Consider the following 14,387-nt stretch of genomic DNA (forward strand, 5'->3'; position numbering starts at 1 on the left):
TTGGATTTTAGTCTAACTAAATTTGTTGTTTAATATATAAATTGCGATAAAATGATCATATTTTATTTCAATAATTGCAACAAAAATTAAAGTATTGTGAAAGTGAAAACATTAGCTTTAACAGCTTGTTGAGCCATCTTTTGCAGCTATGGGAGCCTTAATGCGACGTGGCATGCTGTCTAAGCAGGACTGTACTGTGTCCTGCATTTGTGGATGATGATAACGCACATGGACGATCTTCTCTAAGAGCTGTGTTTTTGTTGTGATGACATCTTTTGCCACCTCCCTCTTCATTAGCTCCCATGCATTTTCTGTGGAGTTCATGTCGGGACAATTACCTGGCCAGTCTAACAGAGATTTATTTTGTTCCTTCAGAAAGGACTTAAATGACCTGTCTGTGTGGCAGAGAGCTCCATCCTGCATAAAAATAAATGGTTCCCCATTCGAGAACAATTCTCTGAGCTGTGGTATTAACCGTTTTTGCAGGACTTCCTTGTTCTGCGTCTTGTCTCATATTTGACCACGTAAAGACGTCGTGTACCCTTGCCACAGATGACGGACCAAATCATCACCTTAGTTGCATGTTTTAAGGTCCTTAATAATGCAGTCGGGATCAAACTTTTCTCCTGTTCGATGGCGCATATACTGAGATTTGTTAGGTAAAATTTAAAACGTGCTTTCATCGCTGAAGTATACCTGTAAGAATGAAGAAACATAATTAATATACTATGAATGAATGTACTTAGGTTATATCACATCGCAAATAATAGCTTTAAAGTTAAATTACCGATCTCCAGAAGTCCACATCCTTATCACCGCCCAATTCAGACGCTTTGCTTTCATTGTGGCTGTTAACTTTGGTGTTCTAGCGGGCCTTGAAATCAATATCCTTCAACTTGCTGCCAACAGTGCTTTCAGATGCATTCACATTAGCCTCTTCCAGTTGAGATTTTATCTGTTTCGTCGTTGGAAATCTGTTTTACAGGCAAATTCTTTTGAGAAATCTTTCTGACCACGGGGTGAGAATTGGGTTTTCTTCCACATTAATTCTTCCTTCTGGAGCTCAATTCTTCACCTGATTCAATTTTCTTCTTTATGCGCCTCACGCTAGCTTCTGACATCTTCAGCCTCCGTGAAATTTCCCGACTGAAATATATTTTCGTAATAACGAGGGCTTTGACCTCATCTTTTTTACGTAGTGAAATGTTCCCTCTTTTACCCATTTATAAAGGTCACCGTTAGTAATATGTGGCTGTTAAACAATCAATTGTAATGTCGAAATTACGAAATTGATAATAAAAGCGGACAAATTATTAGACGCGAGAACGCCCCTGAACAGGTCCTCTCCTGTGAGCTGTACTCTGCTCATTGATAGCTATAAGTCAACAATCCAATGTTACGTAGAAATAGATGCAAAATTCAACAATTTAATAAGTACCCTGAATAGCTGCCATAAATTTTCCAATTAATCGCATTAAACGCGTAACACGTAATTATTAGAAATAACATAAAAATTTGCAGTGCGTCTAATAATAATAATATGTGTAATGCAATTGACTTAAAAACTATACTAGCAACATACAGTCACAAGTTAGACGACGTCATAATTTACGTTATGACTGAAGTGTGCACGGAGCAACATCAGTATTTCACGTATCACTATGGTCGTTAACAAAGCTCTACTGCGTACGGTTAGGCGAGCGCGTGGTTGGATTACTGCTGTTCCTTACAGTCGATCCCCATTAAGTTCGGGTAAATTCGGTCCCCCCGAATTTATTTCTTAGTTTGTGTGTGTGTGTGTGTGTGTGTGTGTGGTTTGAGGTTTTCGGGCGCTAAACCTCAAACCACACACACACACACTAAGAAATAAATTCGGGAGGACCGAATTTACCCGAACTTAATGGTGAAGGGCATTTCCCTTTCTGTCTTGGCTTACTATCGAAACGTGTAGGATTTGTTGTCAGCAGCAGATGTGGTCAGCCAGTCCGCCCCTGGTAGCTGAGTGGTCGTCGCGACAGAATGTCATACCTAACGGCCTGTGTTCGATTCCCGGCTGGGTCAGAGATGTTCTCCGCTCAGGGACTGGGTGTTGTGTTGTTCTTATCATCATCATTTTGTCCCCATCGACACGCAAATTGCCAAAGTGGCGACAACTCGAAAGACTTGCACCAGGCGAGCGGTCTACCCGACGGGAGGCCCTAGCCACATGGCATGGTCAGCCAGTGGATCGACGCCATTTCCTGGGTTCGATGTTTCCTACAGCTGGCCAGTCCACATGCCCAATCAAGTGTTAAACAAAACTCGCAATGTTCAACGATTCTTTGCCATTTGCGATACACCTAAGTTTTCATTCTACATTATTCTTCCACAGTTAACTGAGAAATTTGAAAATTAATTTCATGTACAAATGTAAAACATTTTAATAAAATATTCTTTACGAGTGGTGTTTATGACCGTATGACCCCACCCTTGGATCCGCGTCAAACAGATGCTGTCCGTTTCGTGTGTAAGAAAAAATTTTCGTCTCAGTCTCGAAACAGTGAGGTATAAATGTTCGGGGTGTTTTAAGTTCGTGTGCCACCATTGTCTGTTTCATTAACAGAATACGTAGCATGCTAGTCTACTCTGAGCCTGTCTACGACAGTATTTTAATAGTTTAATAGTTCCTGTGGCCATGATATGTTGGATAGTGTGGTGCAAAACGACTAGGAATTCAGTTTCCGGAGCTTCCTGAAAATCTCATTAGTTAACGTATATATTTTGTGCGGTTTCTCTAATTATATTCAAGCAAATGAAAAAAGAGATAAGAAACTACGACGAACTTTTGTTTTTTTCTGGTCATCTAGTCGTTGGGGAGGTTTTAAATCCCAATATTCCTTTCTTTGACCTACAACTGCGGTTAACGGGATCTGTGAGAGACATTCCGTGGTGAAACCAACGCGAATTCCGTCGGTATATTCGATATGTCTTGTTTCGTTTAACATTTACAAACCATACGATTTAGTTCATGTAAGCGACAGCGAAAAAAATTGTTTTTACACGCAGAGACAGATGGAAATATCTTCGGAAGCCGCTTAGGTGGAATCAGTTTTTAGCAAAACTGGGCTCTTGCTTCTCCATCCTATCTGGGCAGTTGCATCCAGTATTACAAGCCACTCGAGATCGGATATTAGTCCATATTCACACACCGTCTGAGATGTTATTTAGTACTGCAACAGAAATTTAGGATATTATTGCTGAAAAATGTGTCACACCAAATAGCAGTAAAACATAGAAATGACTGCGCTGGGTAGCATTTGATAAAATATGCAAATAAGTAGTGGAGTGCGCAGTGGGCATCCAGACGTCTGGACAAACGGGAAGTTCAGAAAATAACTAATTCTCTATGTCTCCAGAATGAGCCTACCTCTTTACATTAGATCGTGTGCTGTTTTGAAATTTCCTGACAGGTAAAAACTGTGTGTCAGACCGGACTCGAAGCCAGAATCTTGCCATGCGCCTGCAAATACTCTTATTGACTGAGCTACCCAACGTAAAGTTTTAATTTACCAGTAAGTTTCAACTTTAACGGGCTCGTGATGTCTTTATTTCAGATATATTTCGCCTGAATCACTCTACAGATGTCTTTTAACCTCCACAATAAAAATAAAGTACAAGTAGCTGAAATTTACTCTCGCTATTTGTTTCTGACGCGAAATAATTTTCCACCAAATACGTTCGCTGCATAACCAACGCTAAAATGCCGGCGACGAATTCAAACATGGCGCTTCATATTCCCAGAATCCATCACGAGGGAGAAACGGAGACAGAAACCGCGCCTTGTGGCGACTCGCGCAAGTTATATTCCGTGCTGCAAGGTAGTTGTCAAAATGGCGGCGGAGGGTGGAAGTGCTGCCGTAGGTAATCCAAATGCTGAAGTTGTTCGGGGGCAATTATTTGAAGTTGGACCGCGTTATACCAATCTTTCATACATAGGAGAAGGTGCTTATGGAATGGTTGTGTAAGTAATACTCTCTTATTATCAGTTTATTTCATACATATTTGTTAAATGCCATATCGGTGTCAGCTGCCGAAGCGTCATGCACAGTTGTTGACATTCGGAAAAGTAATGTCATTGTTAACTAGGCTATTTCAAGTCACGATTTTACGTAATCACACGCCATCCTACGTTTTCAGCGACCACATCCATGTATTACTATTGAAATCGGCGTGCTTACATTTATGTGTAGAGCAGTAAACCATTGTGCCGAAAGGAACTATATTTGCCAACAATTTTTTTGTTTTTCGTGAATGGAAGGAGCAATGTTATTCAGCAACGTGAAATTATCGTCTACTTGCAACATCAAACTGCAGTGTTTGTTTACAGAGAGGGAGAGAAACAGTTCTGTCGTAAATTCACATTAGCTCTCTGCCTTTCGGTTGGTTGTTAAGCTTTTCTTTCCGAAGGCAGTTATCCGAAACTTGGCTATATTTCATGGAATTTTGATGTAATTTATACAAAGCTGTGTAAATAGGTTATGTTCTTGCTTAAAAGCGAATAAACTTTCGTGATCCATTGAGTAGTGATTACAGAAATATAAATATTAGTTTGGTCATACTATTTACTAGTCCCTTTACTGTACTATTAATTAGGCATCATTAACATGATTCATCGAATGAATGATTTCCGTTTGATAACTGTTTCCTTCCTTGTTTGTTGATTGCAGTTACCGACATATATTTTAAAAGAAAGTAATCGAAATGTGTTGGGGACTGCCCTATCGCTCATGAGTCATTTCCTTTTTCTTTTCTTTTTTTTCGTGTAGTGTTGTAGATATGCCGGTTGAATTTCTGTAACGTCATTTTTGGTTTGATAGAAATAAAAGGATGTTCTGACAGTTTTCAGTAAACAATAACAATACCTTTTTAGACACCTAATTTTCATTCAAGATCAGATCATTTCGAAGGATTCCTGCCGTATTATTTTCCTTTATGAAACTGTTCAAATTGTCCATAAAACCGTTATTGGTGACTGCTATTGATGCTCTAATACGTAATCAATTACTAAATTTCAAACGTAGTATAGCTACACAAATTGTCATAGATTTGACAGTTAAGGCGGCCATGCTTTACCATTAAGTGATTAATTCAGTCGCCAAATACCACATTAAATGAATGTGTGAAAGCGGCAATAGATCCAGCACACTTCACTGCTTAAATATGCTGTGAACATACATTGAACTGCCCAAAAGCCTATGGATTCCACTAGATGCAATATTTCACTGGGATCATAGCAATTTTGCAGTCAAGAATAGTCTGTAGACCTGGACACTACTCTTTCTTCCTGATTCTCACAGAGTAATATATATTTAATGTGCAAGTAAATAGAAAAGTCAACAGACAAGTATTTCTCTTAAAATTCTGAGAAACTCTACATAAATGCTCAAAAAGGACACATTTTGCTGTGATGACAGGGACCCTCATTGTCAGTGATTTAATGTGTGTTATTGTTGAAGGTCATGTGTACATTGTTCTTCATTAGTTGGTGTGTTCTGTGTTGTCTAGAATATGGGTTTATTTTTTGATGTATCTACTGCCCATTCTAATTATAGAAATAGTGTCATCAGCTTTTATGAGCCATGCAACAATTGTGTTAAGTGTCAGCATGTTGATTTGCTGTATGCCCATTTTTTTATTTTCGTCTGAGTGCACACTCTACTCCATGTCTCATACACTTTTTGTATTTTATTGACTTTTCAAGTAATACCTCAGATATTGGCATTGCTGTGTTTTGTAATAAATGCTGGATTGTCTGCTATTTTAAATTACTTCCTATGAAATAGCTCAATTTAAATCACTATATGTGCAATGTATGTAGAGTCCATAGTGGGGAAGGGGGGGGGGGGGGTTTGTTTTTCACTTTATCGACCTTTCCACTTCATATCCATGTTTATTCATCTACTGCATGCACCAAGTCAATACACACAATTTCTTCTATATCCATAGTACCGACATACAAGGTTTCACAAACATATCCTGAGTATGATTGTTTTCTCATTTGTATTGTAATCCTAAGATCTTATTCAACGAATGGTTTTGGTGTGTAAATAATCAGAAAATAGAATGTTGAATTATAATAAACGGTAAGGTGTTTTATTGACATTGAGTGTCTTTGAAATATTGTTTCCTTTCATAACACAATTCTGGGGATGGAGAATGTATTGTATTTGACTGTGGGTTACTTTGGCTTTGTCGGTGGATGTAGCTATGTAGAGAGACATTTTCATTATTTCATTAAGTAAAAATAAGTGTTATTGCGGCTGAGTTTGCTATTTATTTCGTCTAAAGTTCATTATATTCAGAAATTGGTCCTTTTTGTGTGTGGTATGCCACAACTGTAAGAGTACTGACAGATGCAGTATGTCATGTGTGGTCTAAAGGTGTCCTGTCCTTCATGTCTGATTGAACTGTTGTTCACTATCTATAAGATGGCATTCAGTGCTACATTAATATGACTGCATTTCTTTGAGTACTGGTGAAATGTAACACTGTCCACAATTGAAGGTCGTATGCCCTCGTCTTACTCCCATCTTATAACTGACTTATCCAAGCAGTTACAAGCGAACCACAGTTAAAAATGAACTGTAATCAACAGATAAGATATGGTATTTTTCACACTAACAGATAATTGCAGAGGTAAAAAGAAACCATGTGACCAAAAAAATCCAAGAACCAACTGAAAATTCAACCCTGGACATGTGTGTTTTGAGTCTGATACTTCCCCCATGGAGACTGCTGTGTCTTTGCAAATGTATTTGACAGAATGTGCTCAATAACTCACTTTTTGTACTTCCCCATTGCAGTGAGAATTTGCAATTTTCTTTCTTAATGTTTTTAGAAGCTGGGGTCATATGTTTTATCACTATTCCTCGTATTGACAATATTTATGGCATGATTTGTCAGTTGTCATCCATGATATCGAAATCCTGCTCTAGACGCCGTGTAGGGGTCTACATAGCATTCAGAGATAAGGAATATCAAAGCAAATACAGTTATCTTAAAGTGTCTGCAAAGGCACACCTAGTTCAGTGAGTCAGCAAAACAGTTAGTAGGTATTCTTGTGTTCCTTATACCCAGATCAGTTAATAGTTTTGTCTGATGGTCACTGATTGAAGAGTCCTACTCTTCAAAAATACATCTGAATTAATTCAAGGATACATTATCAAACTTTTCCTATTCCACGCTGAATATAGGTAGAAATGGGTTTCTTGCCACAAGTAAGCCAAGACAGCGTCAGAGTTACACGATCGTCTTTGCTTTAAAAAAAAAAAAAGAAGAAGAAGAAGAAGTCCAGTCTCGCCTTAGACATCTAAGTGAGCAAATTTGCTGTTTCTTCATGAGGCAGTTACTTTGACAGTAAAGATTCTCCTAGAATACTTTTATCAGATCCAACGTACTAATAATTTTTTGTATCATTAACTCTGCAGTGTACACCAGTAACCCCTGTCGCTCTATCCTTTTTACAATAAAAATTGTTTTCTAGCCGTCCCCATCTATGGATACACATTTCGGCGCCTACGTATTTATTTCCAGGGAAGAAATATGGTTTCTTAAGCTCTTGTCGCCGAGCCACGTTTTCAAGGCTGGGAACAGAAAGAAATCTTTTTTAGATAATCTGCAGAATATTGTCGATGCGGAAAGAATTCGAAACCCAATTCATTGACTTTTACCATTGTGATTGGTGTATTGTAGGACGATGCATTACCCTGGTGAAAGGTCATGCGTGACACTCTTAATCACTTTTCATTCAGCTCGTTTGAAACTATTTAAGAATAACTCGTAAGTTCCAGTTACCATACTCCCGATTTCCAGGAAACTGAGGATTTTACCTCATCCCCCCCCCAAAAAAAAGGGGGGGGGCGTCCATAAACCTATTAGCAAACTACCTATATTCAGTGCACGTTCACCTTTTGTCACTTGTTTCGTTCGCTGTTTTGCGTAATAATTATAGATCCAAGGTAACTTAACGATCACGAATCGATAACAAAAAAGCCGCCCTGCGCATTGCAACTAAAATTGTCAAACTGAGCTGAAAAATTATTGTAAATGTGCTGTTTCTCTAGTCAGCTACCACCTCACGTACAACTTATTCGCTTTCAGTTTTTCGTATACAGTGTTTTGTACTTGAGATGTCTACAGTCAGAACTATCTCGCACACTTTCCCTCAGCGGTCTTGCATTTCGATATCTGTACATTTCCTTGCAATCTCGGCGTATAATTACTTCCACTGCCAGATTTAAACCCACGACTTCATGCAGCTCAGTTTGGCTTTATTCATGAGTGGAGGCTTTAAAACGAAATGTGACAATTCCACGAAATCCTCCCCAGCGCATGGCCTCGTCTTCACATCACGTAGCAGCTGCTACAGTCGGCTTGCTTCACATAGCAGCCAACAGTTGACTGACGCATCTTTAGTCCAAACTTCGTTTATAACCGTTACAGCAATCAGTTACTATCAGTTCAGCCGTTTAAAAAGTTTCGTTCATCTTAAAAGAGTAAGATCTTCATACCGACAGAGATGAGCAGCGCCATGTGGGATTCGCGATAGCGATGTTTAGCAATCCCCTTAAGACAAGTTTACCTATGCCAGCCTGGTTGCGGTCGTTACTTGGACTGTCGTTGCAAATGGATAATTTGGGGTACGAGCGAATGGTTCCATCATAACTATGTCAAAGTACCCCGGGTGTTTAAAAATTAACATCGGGGTTTTAAGGCTTTGTAGAATTTATTACATTCGAGTTACAATTATAAATAATATCAAATGAAAGAGCAATTCAAGTTTGTGTGAGCACCATTGATTACAAATTGAGACGATAGGCGAGTTCTTCCCCAACCTTGATCACTGTGTCTGGAGTAATTGTTGGCAACAACTGCTTAAGTCCTATTTCTGAACTCGGGTAGATAAGCTGGTAGCGGAGGTACATACACATGATTCTTTATGAACAACAAAGGTAAAAACCGCATGTCGTCAGATCGGGTGGACGTGGAGGCCATGCGAAACAAGCTGTCACCCGGCCCCTTGCGACCAATCCAGCGGTCGGTTACAACACCGTTTAACCAATCGCGTACTGAATTAAGCCAGTGAGGTGACGCACCGTCTTGTCTGTAAATAAAGTTCTGTGATTCACGTTCTTCCAGTTGAGGAAACAGCCGTAGTTATAGTGCATCAAAATAAACACAGCCAGCCACTGTGGCCGAGCGGTTGTAGGCGCTCCAGTCTGGAACCACGCGATCGCTACGGTCGCAGGTTCGAATCCTGCCTCGGGCATGGATGTGTGTGATGTCCTTAGGTTAGTTACGTATAAGTAGTTCTAAGGGACTGATTGCCTCAGATGTTACGCCCCAGAGCAATTTTAAGAAACACAAGTTACAGTTGCTTTACCGAAAATGAAAAGCACATAAACTTTCCGCCGGGGTATGGCACGAAAGAGTAACTATCAAGTTTAAAACGTGCCTTGTTGCGTACTTGCGTCATGGCCAATAGTTGATGATCCATTACATTTTTATATTGCAAGAGATCCCCGAGATACTTCATGCTTTCTACATTTTCAGACACTTTTCCATCGATTTCTAATTTAGTATTAGTCTTTCTGCTTATGCTGACAATGAGGTATTTGCTGTTTCGTGAACTATCTTCAGCACGCCATTTTGGATGTTCTCTGTTAATGTTCTCAACATCGCCTTGAACTCTTCAGTCTGGTCTATAAATACAACCTTAAGAACATAGGCTAGAATATTTATCCTGCGACTTAGTCGAACTCATAAGCAAAAATTTTGCCACTTGCCTAACACCATTTCTAGGACTAGGTTAAACCAGAGACGAGTAAATGCTGTCACGGTAATAGGCTCTGTTTATCTCGAATTCTTCTAACATTTCACTCTTGAGTTTTTCAGGTCACTCACAAGACGCACACAGTATGTTTTAATGACCGAGTTTTGCACACAGTATGTTTTAATGACCGATTTCGCTCACTTTAACAAGAGGATCCTCAGAAATTGGAATTTACAGTTTAAAGCACAGTAGTTGGCAGATTACATTGGCCTCATCTCTGGCAGCGGCAATGTAATCAGCCAACTTACGTACTTTAAACTGTAAATTCCAGAGTTTCTGATGATGTTAAATCGAAAGCTCTCATTAAAACGCATTGAGTGCGACTTGTGGCTATCCTGAAACAGTCGCTCTTTCCCCTGCAGGCTAATTTCATTCTTTGGCTCTCCCTGTATTTTGATTTCCTCATAAACGCTTTCGTCAGCCAGATGAATTTCATAGTGATTTTAGTACACAGAATTTCGTGCCAAATGGCCGTCTTTTAATGCTGTCACATGCCTATGTGTGAAGCTTACAGAAAGGCAATGTATCTCCCTTCGTTCTATCTTTTTCAGTGGTTTGCCTTATGGAATCTTGATTATCTGTTCTTTTTCCTCTTCTAAAGCCTGCCTGCTGGAAACCGAGTTAATTATGAACAATATAAAGCGATTTTTTGTAAATTGCTGGTTCGTATCGTCGAAGGGCGCACCCCATAGCACGAAAATTGTCCGTACCATCCTCTTTTAAGTCTACTGGAGTCCATGGCGTCTCTTACACCTTCACCCAACTCCACAACTAGCTCGAAATAGCTGAACTCAAAGTTACGAACCTGTGATGGCAACAGAGTATTTGTGCCAGGCTGGGCATTTTCTACTTATCGCAAGCTGTCGTCTTAACCCTTTGAGTCCCAACAGCGCAAATTTTTTTTTTTAATTTTTCACAGAATTGATCGTTATCAACACAGTAACCAACGAATGCAAGAATAAATTGGCAAAAAGTAGGCAGTGATCTGATTTACGGATGTGGTTTCACTTTGGAACCACTGTGACATCCTGTTTGCGACCTTCCATCTGTGTGGTAAATTTGAAAGCAGTTTCGTAATGCCCAAAGCAAATTATAGTCCTAAATAATAAGCAAAAATAGTCGTAAAATTTAATAAATTACTATCAAATGTACGTACTGCTCCATTGGTTTCGTTTCAAAACCACCCATAACAGCATTATTACAAACTCAGATTTACGTTAAAATAAGTCACTCCAACTGCACACGCCCCACACAATTCCAGAGCCTCCACCAGCTTGAACAGTCCCCTTCTGACATATAGGGTCCATGGATTTATGAGGTTTGTCTCCATACCCCTACACGTCCATTCGCTCGATGCAATTTGAAATGGCACTCGTCAGACCAGGCAGCATGTTTTTAGTCATCAACAGTCCAATGTCGGTGTTGACGGTCCTAGGCGAGGCGTAAAGCTTTGTGTGGTGCAGTCATCTAGGTTGCACGAGTGGGCCTTCAGCTCCGAGTGCCCATATCGATGATGTTGCGTTTGTTTCGCAAGATGACACTTGTGGTCCAGCATTGAAATCTGCAGCAATTTACACTTCCGTCACGTAAGATTCTCTTCACTCGTCGTTGGCCTCGTACTTGCAGAATCTTTTTCTGGTCGCAGCGATGTCGGAGATTTGATGTTTTACCGGATTCCCGAAATTCACGGTACGCTCGTGAAATGGTCGTACGGGAGAATCCCCACTTCATCACTACCTCGGAAATGCTGTGTCCCATCGCTCGTGCGCCGACTACAACACCACGTTCAAAGTAACATAAATCTTGATTAACTGCTATTGTAACAGATCTACAACAGCGCCCGACACTTGTCTTATATAGGCGTCGCCGAGCACATGGCCGTATTCTGCCTGTTTACCTATCTCTATATTTGAATACGCATGGCTATACCAGTTTTCTTTGGTGCTTCAGCGTAGGAAAAAATGTAGGAGTTGGATGCCTTGCCGATATTCTTCACAACACTGTATTAATCGCATCTGGAGTCTTAACTGTCTACATTGAAATAATGGTCATGTAAATATTTATTTTTTCCTTTTACACGGTAAGGATGGAGAAGTTGAAAGAGTTCTGCTTATATGTTGTCAGTCATCACTCTTTTCTCACAAAATAAGATGGCTGTCGTTAATGCACGCAGTTAAAGAATTTTTATGCTACCAGGGACCATGAATATTTGCTTTCATTGGCTGGCGAGATCACGCGACGAGCTATGATTGGCTTACAAAAGCGCCTTTCAATCTCGATCTCAATGCTTCGGAAACTAACGTGCTGTGTTTGGAATTCGAATCTATTCTTTCGCTACACGAATACGAAAATATTCAGCGTAAATGTTGCTACACATCAAAGATCTTTCCCAAAAAAAATTTTGCCAAGATTTTTCGTTCTCTGCAGTGCCGGGAAGTTCTACGCTGGTTTATAAAAGCTTCGCCATTCGGAGAATTGATAGTTTTTACAGCTACGAGTGAAAGCATGCTGTCACTTATTGTGAAAAAAGTGCTTTTTTAACCGGGAAATTCGGGAATTTTTTTCCTTGTCCGCGTATACACCCTGTGTGTACTTGTAGCTGTGTGTTTTGATCGTTACCGGGTAGGTGTTTTTGCAGCAAGCATTCTTTAATGCCTCTTCACCCGGGCTTTCGCGTGGCTTAATCTCGTGGCGGCGTTGACAAAACGAGGGCGGTTATGAATTTTTCTCAGTATCTTCTTTGTATCTCCTGTGATGTCCCATTTTTCCAATGTTTCGGAGAGGCACAGCGGTGTTACTCGTGACGTCACGGTGTGGGAAGCCGTCAGCGATGACTTCAGGTCACGGCCGCTAGTGATTAAGGGAACTTTTGACAGCACAACAGTACTTTCCCGGCATAGCGCGTTCTCGTGTGTTACCTCCCATGACAATATAGTGACGCCATTTTTCAGAATGACAAAGGGCTTTTACGCGCGGCACGTGTGTCTCTGAACAGTCTGCGCGATGTTGAGGTACTCCCGTGACGAGCAAGATCTACAGACCTGTCCACGATAGAGCGTGTGTGGAACCAGTTCGGACGTCAACTCCGTCCCGGCGCCAGTGTCCAAGATATGAAGGATCAGTCACAACAGTTGTGGGCCAGCGTGTCTCAGGAGAGGGCACAACGTTTTTAAGACTCTCTTCCCAACCGAATAATTGCATGTATCCAGTCCAGAAGGGGTGCAATGTTATGTAAGGGGCAGTCAAATGAAACCCGAACACAAGACACAATGGGACCATGGAATAGTTCCTTTCAAAAGGAAAGATACAGCTACAGCTACATCTATACTCCGCAAACTACCTTGAGGTGCATGGCAGAGGGTATGTCCCACTGTAGCAGTTATTAGGGTTCCTTCCGTTTGCATTCGCATGTGGAGTAAAGGAAGAATCATTGTTTGAAGCCGGCCGAAGCGGCCGAGCGGTTCTAGGCGCTACGGTCTGGAGCCGAGCGACCGCTACGGTCGCAGGTCCGAATTCTGCCTCGGGCATGGATGTGTGTGATGTCCTTAGGTTAGTTAGGTTTAATTAGTTCTAAGTTCTAGGCGACTGATGACCTCAGAAGTTAAGCCGCATAGTGCTCAGAGCCACTTGAACCATTTGGTATGGGTCCCACACACTTGAACAGTATTCTTGAACTGGTCACACGAGTGATTTGTAAGCAATCTTGTTTGTAGACTGATTGCAATTCCCCAGTATTCTACCAATAACCTGAAGTCTACCATCTGTTTTACCCACGACTGAGGCCATGTGATCATTCCATTTCATATCCCTACAACATGTTGCACCCAGGTATTTGTGTGAGTTGGCCGATTCCAACAGTGACTTACTGATGTCATAGGATACTACATTTTTTTGATTTTGTGGAGAGCACAGTTTTACGTTTCTGAACATTTAATGCCAGTTGTCAATTTTTGCACCACTTTGGAATCTCATCAAGATCTCACTGAACATTCTTCAGCTTGTTTCAGATAATACTTCATTATAGATAATTGCACCATCTGCAAAAAGCCTAATGATGTTATTTATATTGTAATCATGGTAATTAATATACAACATGAACAGCAATCGACACACACGTTAACACATTTAACCTACTGGGAGATGAAACGATCAATTTCTGTCTCTTAGAACGCGGCGCCGGCGTCGGTGGCCAAGCGGTTCTAGGCGCTACAGACTGGAACCGCGCGACGACTACGGTCGCAGGTTCGAATCTTGCCTCGGCATGGATATGTGTGATGTCCTTAGGTTAGTTAGGTTTAAGTAGTTCTAAATTCTAGGGGGCTGATGACCTCAGAAGTTAAGTTCCATAGTGCTCAGAGCTTTTGAACCATTTAGAACGCGGCCGGTCGTCCGCAGACGGATCCACAATTTCTCTCTCTCTCTCTCTCTCTCTCTCTCACACACGCGCACACACACACACACACACACACACACACACACACACACACACACACACACACACACACACACACACACA

At 40.8% G+C, this 14,387-nt stretch overlaps 1 protein-coding gene across 1 annotated transcript in view; it reads left to right on the top strand.

Moving 5' to 3' along the window:
• The first annotated feature begins 3,776 nt into the window (after nucleotides 1-3,776).
• Nucleotides 3,777-14,387, top strand: part of LOC126282363 (mitogen-activated protein kinase 1) — a 358,007-nt gene continuing 347,396 nt past the window's right edge. Inside the window, exon 1 of the mRNA XM_049982024.1 lies at nucleotides 3,777-4,000. Coding sequence (XP_049837981.1) covers nucleotides 3,870-4,000 — 131 coding nt within the window. The 5' untranslated portion in view covers nucleotides 3,777-3,869. The remainder of the gene's footprint in view (nucleotides 4,001-14,387) is intronic.

This window comes from Schistocerca gregaria, chromosome 1 (genome assembly GCF_023897955.1).
Source record: "Schistocerca gregaria isolate iqSchGreg1 chromosome 1, iqSchGreg1.2, whole genome shotgun sequence".
Lineage (NCBI taxonomy): Eukaryota > Metazoa > Arthropoda > Insecta > Orthoptera > Acrididae > Schistocerca > Schistocerca gregaria.